This window comes from Colossoma macropomum, unplaced genomic scaffold, assembly GCF_904425465.1.
Source record: "Colossoma macropomum unplaced genomic scaffold, Colossoma_macropomum, whole genome shotgun sequence".
Classification (NCBI taxonomy): domain Eukaryota; kingdom Metazoa; phylum Chordata; class Actinopteri; order Characiformes; family Serrasalmidae; genus Colossoma; species Colossoma macropomum.
In genome coordinates, this window is record NW_023494790.1 from 6650479 (window position 1) to 6660775 (window position 10297).

Genomic DNA, 10297 nt, shown 5'->3' on the forward strand with positions numbered 1-10297 from the left:
CTTTACCCATCCTGGTAAGTGTCAGCATTAGCCCCTGCTGCTTCCTTAATCATCAGTGAGAGAAAGTTCTGGAGTGGATTGCGAACCCTGTGAAGGAGCAGCACCATATTTGGAGCTGCGCAACTATGAGGCCTCAGGGCTTCTGATCTTGACGCCCTCGACCAGTCAAGCGCTAATGCTAGCTAGGCCCGCTGGGTCAGGTACAGGCTAAAAGAATCTGAGCGCAATGGATGGATCTGGCTTTGTATTCTGCAGTTATATAGAAGCGCGTTTGAAGGGCACAGTGTTTAAAGTAGCCGGCTACTGCCGAGACAAGCCGTGGAGCCCTGCAGCTCTGGCTGCCTTTTACAGGCCGCCCATAACTCTCGCAGGCGTAAACACTTCAGCATGCTAGCATGGACTATGCGCAGAGAGCTCTCTTAGCAGCCAAATTCATCTTCCCCTGAAATGATCTGTTTGCTTTTTGCTTCTTTTTCCAAACCCTTCCAAAGCTGCCTTTCTGCTCAGAGAGCGAGCCGGGTCTCGAGCGTGACTGGGTTATGGCCCTTTTTCATTCTCAGAAATATGTCTTGTTTTATGAGATTCAACCCTCCAAGGTCTCGCAACATATTTCTGCTTTGTGAATTTTTTTTTTTCTTTTTTCTCCTTTTTCTTCTTCTTTTCCTCTGCCACTCAGCCAATGATGATAGATTCTGTAAAGGCTGCCAGCTGCAAGTCAAAAGCTGTGAGCTGGTGCCAAACATTAATGATTTTAATGGGTTTGACTGTAAAGGAAATGAGTGGGGATTTTGTAGTCTGAGTACGAGAACGGACGTTTTGTCATTTTTAATCCCAACACTTTAGGATTCTTGATGAGGCTCGAGTTTCCATATGACACTAATTCAAATCAAACCTTCTGCTCTTTTTTAAAGACGTTTGCAGGAACAGACACACGCGACTCGCTGAGTGTACCTTATCAGGATATTATACATGCAGACAGCAGAGCTTTTCTTCTTTTTCGTCTTCTGGCATCAAAGCCTGCTCCCCATAAAGCAGGCAATGTGTTAGTTACTTGCTCCCATTACTGCTGCAGTTGCCCAACACATCTCCAATTATGGTGCTGTTTGGGCTCTTTTGGCTCTTTTGAAGGCTTGGAGGTCAAGGAAATGAGAGTTGAAATGCCTGGCATATCCCCCCGACTCCCTCCTCCACCCCTGTTAGCAAGAGACAGAGAGGGTGTCGGGAGTAAAGAGTGTCTGCAAATAAATCTGTTCTACCGCTGGTTAGTCATCCGCTTCAAGAGAGCGTGGATCCGTGGAGGGGTTTCGAGCGGAAGTGTTGAGGGAAGTGAGCGTGTCAAATTTAATAACTGCAGACCACACAGATTAGGCGACTGTGCTACAAGGAGATCCGTCAGGTCCAATTAACGCCACTGTGTGGAAGAGACGGCCCTTACTGGAAGAGAGCCGTTGTGGTAGTTAGCGCTGGGCAGTATAGATAAAATTCATTATCACAATTTTACAGATCTTGCAGTAACAGATCAGGGTTCATTTGGCATTAATAAAGTTAATGTATGTTACTGTATGTCTGTACTAAAATGAATGTCATACAATCCTGACAAACCTCAGTGTCATAAACATGATGAGCTAGAAATCATATTTCTTGAAAGGGTGCATCTTGCTTACTTTCTCTTTAATTCGGTCCATTTTAACAGGTGTTAAAACTAAACGACTGAACCACGGTTCGGCAAAAATCAAGTCTCTGTTGGCTTCCAACTGAACCCTGGTTTAGTTCGCTGCTGGTGGGAATGGGTTTTTATGATGGTCCTCAAAACAAGAAATTCAGCATCAGAGCGTGCTTCTTCTAGCAGCACGTTAGTCATAATCTGCTTGTTTTAACATTTGATTCCTGATAGACACTCGTTGTTCTCACTGCACAAGCTGTTGCTCATAACTGCAGATGAGCAATAAAATAGCAAAGCCATGCGTTTGATTTTTGCACATGGAATTTGGAGCATATTTTTGGCCAAGCAACAACAACCTCTGACTGACAAACTGTTTAATCAAAGAGACAGACGAAGTGAGGTTCATTTTTATTGCTTTTATTGTGATTTCATATATGAAACATTGCTATTTTAATCAAAAGCAGGGGCTGAAAAATGCTTGTGTATGAAGAATATGTGTGTGTGAGATCTGGATTTTATACAGTGAAGGCTAAAGTTAAACATGATCGTTTTTGGCCCTAATGTGAAAGTAACAGAGGGGCTTGTATTCCAGCCAAATTTCTGACCAGTCAGTGAACATTAATGAACATCATATTTACCCAGTTTCCCCCCCTTTCTTCAAATCAGCCAAGACGTGTTTGGTGTGTGAAGTAGCACTGGAGCTACAAGGCTAATGTAGATGACAAGTAATGGAAGTTTATACTCCACAAATTGTGCAAACAGCATACCGAAATCATAGTACTCTTGCTTCATAGCTCCAATATTGGACAAATTAGATTCTTTGCTGAACTGTTCCTTGAAGGTTAGTCTCAGTAGTAATGTTCAGTTACATGTACAGTCATTTGCAAAAGTTTGAACTCTGATTATCAGACGGGCTGTTAATTGGTCGAGTCCTATTAAATGTGCAGAAGTTTGTTCTCTGTAGCGTTTGTGAACATCTGCTCATCTAGCATCTCTTCTAAAATCAAGAGTGTTAATAGGGAGTTTGTCCCTTTTTGCTGCAGTAACAGTCTCTACTCTTCTGAGAAGGCTTCACACTAGATGTTGAAACATTGGTGTGAGGATTTTACTCCATTCAGTCACAAGAGCATTAGTGAGGTCCCTTACTGGTGCTGAATGATCAGTTCATCAAACATCAGCTCATCTCAAATGTTTTGACTGAAGCTCCATCACTGCAGAGAATGTAGTTCCAGTGCTCCACAGCACAATGCTGGTGTGCTTTATACTCCTGTAACTGACGCTTGGAATTGGTGATTGGTGAAGCATGGTGATCATAGGCTCATGTGTTGGTGCTCCAGTGCAACCTTTTCTATTGGACGTGCTTTTCTCTTTAGATTATACATGCTGTAGGTATAGTAGCAGTATCCTGATTTAAGTCAAGTCCAGGTTTATTTTTATAGTGCTTTTTAAAACAGGCGTTGTCACAAAGCAGCTTTACTGAAAAATCTGGAGGAACCAAGCAAGGAGAACCAAGACTCAAAAGGAGAACCTATCCTCCTCTGGTCGACACCAAACAATAACAAAAGAGCAGAGAATATGGTTTTAACATTAGTATAAAATATTAAAATACAGAAAAGGGGGAAAACAGGTGAAGCAATAGCTATGATTAAATAGTTAGTCAGTGCAGCAGCAGCATCATCAGGAGGGTCAGTTCATGCAGGTGAGGTTTTCCCAGCATTGTACAGCAGGAAGCTCTGTGGTGGTCAAACTGGTCCAGGAGACAGGCCGGCAATGAGCACCCGATCGAGGCAGATGAATTAACAGCATCAGACCGCACAGGATGGACAGTTGCTCAGCTCATTAGGCTGTCTGGATACTATTGGACATGTAGTGCAGGGGCATTTTGAAAATTCCCTGATAGAATACTCTTAGGTATTGGTCAGGCTACAGGCAGGTGGAGTACAGGAGCTGCTTGTGACCTGCACATGGTTGCTTCAGTGTTTGGCATTTATGTGGGTGAGCGTGACCCATGGAGGCTGTGTGGTAGCTGGTACGGAGGGACCTGAGGAGGATTAGGCTTGCTTCAGCAGAACAGGTCATATCATAGCGTCCCGCCTGTGGCTCCTGGGTTCCCTCATACCAGCAAAACACTCAGTGCCCCTCACTGTAATTAGCTTTTGTTAGGACCCACTGGAACCACTGCCTCTCTCTGGGGGGTAGTTGGGTGTGTGTAAGAGAGGAGTGTCATCGCTGGACCAAAACTGATTCCTACCAGCTCCAACTGTGAACTCCATACATGCAACCAGTTCTACCAGACTTGAGCAAAAAAGTTACAGGAATTGTTTAAATTTAGTTTTGTTAATTAGTGTAACTTACCAGCATCTCGAGCTGCTATTGCTTTAATATTTCCTTTGTAAGTAAGTTTGAGTTCTTCCACATTACATGATGTCATGGCAGATGTCTTACATTGTCATAAGCAGCCACAACAGATATGGTTCATTAATATAACAATGTCATGTCACCTTTACAGGTGAATACGTTATGTAAATGCATAATTTATGATTTCTGCCATATGTATAAAGCATGATTATTTCAGTGTTCAAGGTTTTAAGTAAAGTGTTACCCTAATGCATTTTATTTTTTAAAATTTGTTCTGCAAATTGTGGTGCTGCGTTTTTTCAAAAATATTTGTTTTGCTGTTTGTTCTGTCTACATAAGTTGTCTTGTTTTAACTTTTCTGCCCAGAGTGCTTTTGTACATTTATTATTATTATTATTATTATTATTATTATTATAACTATTTTCTAATATGTGTTGTGCATTTGTGCTTGTTTTGTCCAGATTAAAGGCAGCAGAAGAATGTTTCAGACAGGCAAAGGAAAAAGCCACCTACAGTGTCAAACCCAAGCACGCCACTGGAATCGTAAGTCCACACACATTATGTTTATATTACTAACAAACTACCAAGTGTCCGTCTCACAAAGCGAGATTTCATGCTTATCCAGCTAACTTTAAGTTTACTTTGAGTCTTGGATTTTCGGTCTTACAATGGTCTTTGTGAATGCATCCTAAGTCATGCTTTCATGCACACATGTGAATCATGGGTATCTAAAGCTGGGTTTAAACCTGGGAGAAAGTTAGTAGGCCCTAAAACTGTTTTGCAGCTGTTGATGTAGTTGTTCGATCATCTTAAATCATTAAAAACCTTGGTTTCATCTTTAATTCGTCACTCACTTTTTAGCCACATATTGAGTGACTCACATCATCAAAATTTGTGTATAATTCAGTCATTCAGATGTGAAAGGGTTCACTGTAGCACTGTAGAGAAGCTAACCCATTGTGTTGCTTTACAGAGGTGGTGATAGGAACCAGGGGTCAGAATGTCTGCAACACAAATACAGCCATTTTATTTACTATGCAAAACCCCCAGTGAAAAATATGAAAAATAATGGTAAAATGGGTAAATCTGAAATTTGTTTTGTTTTTGTTTTGTTTTGTGTTTTTTTGTTTTTTTTTTTTTCACTGTTTTTGCCTTACAACACACTGCATGCACATTTCCGTATTTTAAAAATAGGTTTTGGATCAAAATCTTTTCTCAGTGCTGTCATAAAACAATGTCTCAAGTATCAAGCAGGACATTCATAACCATTTCATGTCACAACTTTTTGTGAGGTAATTTGTAGAGGCAATACACTTTTCAGGCGTCTGGTCCCCATCATCATCGCTGTGAATAATTCTGATTCAGCGTGTTTCTCTAGAACAGAGGATTTCTCATCAAACTACTCTGAATGGTTTTATCTACATATTAATGATTTAATTTTTTAGGCCTTATGAATAATAGATGGAAGTTGAGCATGCCATATTTGATTGAATGCAAAGTAAAGACACCTCAACAAACCATCTGCTGTGATTCATAAAAATAAGCTTTCTTCTATTTGGGATGAAACACAGCACTGATTGGTCATGTGGCAAAAGGTGTCTGTGCTGAATTTGTGTTGCTGCATTGCTGGACTGTGGGTATATAAATGTAGTAATGTGAAGTTGAGATGCATTGATTTTTGGAATCAGTTACAATAGATTATAATATTCAGTGTGCTCTCATTTCTTGGCCAAAATAAAAATTACTGGGACTATTTTCAAATGTAACAGCGCTTTCACACCTACCGTGTTCGGTGTGGGCCAGTCAGATGTTTTCTTCAGTTGGTTTATTGTGACTGCTATGAAAACTCCACCTGTACGTGGGTGCATTCTAAACAAATGAACCGTGGTCCAGGTCTCGGTCCGCTTCCAGGTGTATCCTGTTTCGGTTTGTTGCTGGTGGGAACACATTTTATAGTAGTCTGCATTAAACAAGGAAATTCAACAGTTTATATCAATTTATCAGTGCCTATCTGCATATTTCAAATTCTGACTTTTCGCAGACGCTCGTTGTTCTTAAATGACACGCTGCTGCTAATAATGACAAACGAGTGGTATCGTTTTTTTTTTTGTTTTGTTTTTTTTTCTTTATTGCTTGGTCTGCAGAACTTATTTTTGATAGCTTGGACCAGGCATTAGTGACCAGATTGGACAAATTTAAACTGTGTAATTAAACCAATTATAGATGTAGAAATAAAGTTTACTTTGTTTATTACTCTGATTGTGATCCACCTAGACATTAAGCATCTCTATTTTTTGCAGATATAATGGGTAGGATTATACAATTGATCATGAATAGGGATTTGGATCTTAAGCTAAACTGACACTAGAAGAATAGGGGCTTGTCTTGTATCATCAATTTTCTGGCCGATCAAAGAACGTGTGAATTTGTGTAGTTTAGCCGAACCAACCGAACCAAATGAAAGATAGTGTCACAAAAACTTGAACTCTGATGCAAACAAACTAAGTATGAACCATACTGACCAATATTTTTATGTTGTCTGTTTGTCATTTGTATATTCAGTGTACCTTTAAAAGTTAATTCTCAGCTCGGGCTCCCGAGCGGCGCAACCGTCTAAGCGTTGGCCCTGTCATCAGGAGATCGCGAGTTCGATCCCTGGTGATGCTACAGCCATCCGTAGCCGGGAGTCCGAGAGAGCACAATTGGCCTCGCTCTCTCTGGGTGGGCAGGATGGCCCCTCCCTCTCCCCCCATCACTCAACGCAATGCTAGTCAGCGCAGGCGTCTGTTAGCTGATATAACAGATCTGGTGGTTGGCGCTTTCCTCCGAGCGCGTTCGGCTGTCCAGTGACGTTGCATGAGCGGCAGTTCGAAAAGAAGCGGTGGTTGGCTTCACAGGTCTTGGAGGAAGCCTGTGTTAGCCTTCACCCTCCTAGCGTTGATAGCATCGTGTGATTGTGGGGAGTCCTAACTAGCGGGTGGAATTGGAGACGACTAAATTGGGGAGAAAAATCGGGTAAAAATTATAAAAATAAAAAAAGTTAATTCTCAAATGTACAAGAAATCTAAATGTATCATGGTAAAATCTGAGATTTTGTGTAATCAAATCAGAGATTTACATCCCTAATGATGCGGGTACTTTTTTATCTTCCACAGAAAGCGAAGCTGGGCATGAAAATCTAACCCTGGTGAAGCTGGACTTTTTAATCCTGGAGGAACATCGCAAATGTAGAAATATAAAAAAAAAATAAAAACCCTACACAGCAGGCCTGAGGTGGAGTGCATGGACTGCAGACACGGGCTTTCACTGTTTTAACTGTTCATACTTCTGTATTCAACACTCGCGCACACAGGATTACAGATTAACGTAGCAGCCCTCAAAACTTTACTCCATCTGCAAAATGTACACAGGAAGTGTTTCTGGATGTTCTGTGATGTTGCAGCCACATGTGATCTGCCACTGAGTCCTCAGTCACTTGAACCAGGTTCTGTTAGCTCAAGGGCAGTATAGTAAACCCGAATTGGATCAAACATGATTCAAACAATGAAAGCAAGAGGAAGAAGGGCAAACAAGAAAAGAAATGAAGCTTGACAAAGAGGGAGTGGAGGCAGATGGTATGTGTGTTCACTTTTACCCAGGCTTTTCAAAATCTGCAGTAATTTATCCGAGCGCAGCGCATCACCAGCAGTATGACGGTGGAGAGAGGCTCTGTTTTTGTTTTTAGGCAAGCTGGTCAGATGGTAGCAGTGAGGGCAGCGCCACGGTTCCCTCACCATCAGGATAACACTAAGCCACAGCTTTTAAAAGTAAGACGCCAGTCTCCACTGTCCTTTCTCACTGTTCTTCCTCACTGTTTTTTTTTCCCTCTTCCCTCGTTTTAAAACCAAAAGCAGGATTCGGCGGAGGCTTTCATCATGCTGAGTATTAGATTATCTTTGCAGGCTTTTCTTAAATCCATGATTTAAAGCTGATGTTGATTACAGGAAGATTTTGATTTCAGTGGCTTACTTAAACACTTCCAAACCCTTCCATAAGGCTTCTTAGCAAAGTACTACTCAGAAAACATGCTGACCAGGAATATTGTGCAGGATGCAGTACAACAAAAGAATTTTCAAACAGCAGTCGAGTGGAAACCCTCTCAGATTGTGTGGAGCTGGTGAACCACTTGTTGAATGTTGCTATGGGAGAAAGTGATGATATACATGCATTGTGTTCTTCCTTCTCCAGCAAACTGGGGGTATTAAGGCTAAAGACTGAAGCCTGAGGCGGCAGTTCTGTCTGTTTAACCGACGCTATCATGGCAGAAAAACATTCGATAGAATTTTGGGTTTTTTTTAATCGCAACGTACAATACTTGACTTGATTGCTTAAAATGTATTTAAAAATGCCATTATTTTATCTAATGTAAAGTAGTATTAACATCTTTATGTAAGATATTCTTGTTTATTTTTTTATTTTTCCTCCCCTGTCTCAGCATGTATGTGTTTAAAGTGTCAATCACTCTGGATCTGGAGCGAGAAGGTTCTGCCCACGTGCAATAATTGTTCGTATGTTTTTGTTTGTTTTTTGGAAATAGTGTAATTTATGTAAAATAAAGGGATAAATAAATTACCTCATTGATTTGAGTCTTTTAAAGAGAAAATATGTAAATCTGAGTTTGCAAAATGAAGATATTAGCTATGAAAGGTGACCCCTAACATTTTTTAAATTTGTATGAGTTTTGGAAATGCTTTCATGTCAACTGTCCTGTCATAAACCTCCACAAAGGCTTATTCCAGCAGCAGTCAGTTGTCATAAAGGCTGCTTTTGTCAAGCTGACCTAACACCTGTGTCAAGTAACAGATTTTTGATTAAATTAAGTGCAGTCCTAGCATTTTACGGCATTAAACGTTAGCATGTTAAAACTGCTTTCTGGTAGGTAGCGTTCTCCTGCCGTCCACGAAACGGATGGGTCCATCAGACCGCCAGATAGTGTGGCATCATTTTTCACTCCAAAGAACACATTTCACTGCTCCAGAGTCCAGTGATAGCATGCTTTACACCACTCCAGCCAACGCTTGGTATTGTGCATAGTGATATTTGGCTCGTGTGCAGCTGCTCTTCCATGAAAACACATTTCATGAAGCTCCTGGTGCACAGCTCTTGTGCTGATGTTGCTACCAGAGGCAGTAATCCCTGTAATGAGCACCTCAGCACTCCGTGGCCCCCACTCTGAGTTTGTGTGGTCTACCACCTCCTGGCTGAACTGTTGGTGCTCCTTGACACTTCCATTTCACAATAATAGCACTTACAGTTGATCTAGCAGGGCAGAAATTTCACAGTGACTTGTGGCAATGGTTGTCCTATGACAGTGCCACGTTTAAAGTCACTGAGCTGATCAGTATGACCCATTCTACTGTCAGTGTTTGACTGTGGAGACTGCATGGCTATGTGCTTGATTTTATACACCTGTTAGCAATGAGTGTGGCTTAAACACCTGAACACAATAATCAGGAAGGGTGTCCACATACTTTTGGCCATTTAGTGTAGGTGTTATGTCAACCTTAAAGTTGACGGAAGCAGCCATCCTGACAACTGATGCTGGAATAAACCTTTATAAATGCTTACGTATGTTTATCGGTTTTAAAAAGTTTATATAGGGGTCATGTAGCCTTATAAACACTGCCCTTCAGTAAAATAACACTGTAAATGTAAATTAACACTGAAAATGTCATCAGGAGTGTGGTTCAGCAGCAGCAGTAGTAGCATTAAGAATTTCCATGTTGGATTCAAAACTTATACGACTTCTGTAGTAAAATACTTCTAGTAATGTGTAAAAATACTAATTAACAATGGCTCTGAATGCAAATTAGGAACAATTAGATGTTTAGCAAGAGATCACATACAGATTGGTGTATTTACTATAGCATAAATATCCACCAGGCCCCCATAATGTTGTTCATTGTGTAAGACACAGACATGATTCTATTTGAAATAGATTTAATAGAGTTCATTTCTTTCTCTAGATATATACATTTTGGTGTACCATAGTTTTATATATAATCTCTATTATACTCAGCCTAGTAATACACGTCATATTCATTGAATAAGGCATAATTTGAAGTCACTGCAAGCAGCATGATTGTTCAAGTCTCTGTTCCCACTCGTTTTGGGATTGACAGTCCAGCAGCACAAATAGTCTCTCCGCTCAGAATACTGGCAAGGAAAGTCTGCAGTTTTGGCAGTGTGTATATACTGCTAACATTTAGCAGTGTGACGTTGGATTATGTTAGATAG

At 40.7% G+C, this 10297-nt stretch overlaps 1 protein-coding gene across 1 annotated transcript in view; it reads left to right on the forward strand.

Moving 5' to 3' along the window:
- fmn2b (formin 2b) overlaps positions 1-8444 on the forward strand; it is a 132015-nt gene extending 123571 nt beyond the window's left edge. Inside the window, exons 18-19 of the mRNA XM_036571989.1 lie at positions 4483-4564; positions 7177-8444. Of these exons, the coding sequence (XP_036427882.1) occupies positions 4483-4564; positions 7177-7203 (109 nt within the window). The 3' untranslated portion in view covers positions 7204-8444. The remainder of the gene's footprint in view (positions 1-4482; positions 4565-7176) is intronic.
- The last annotated feature ends 1853 nt before the right edge of the window (positions 8445-10297 follow it).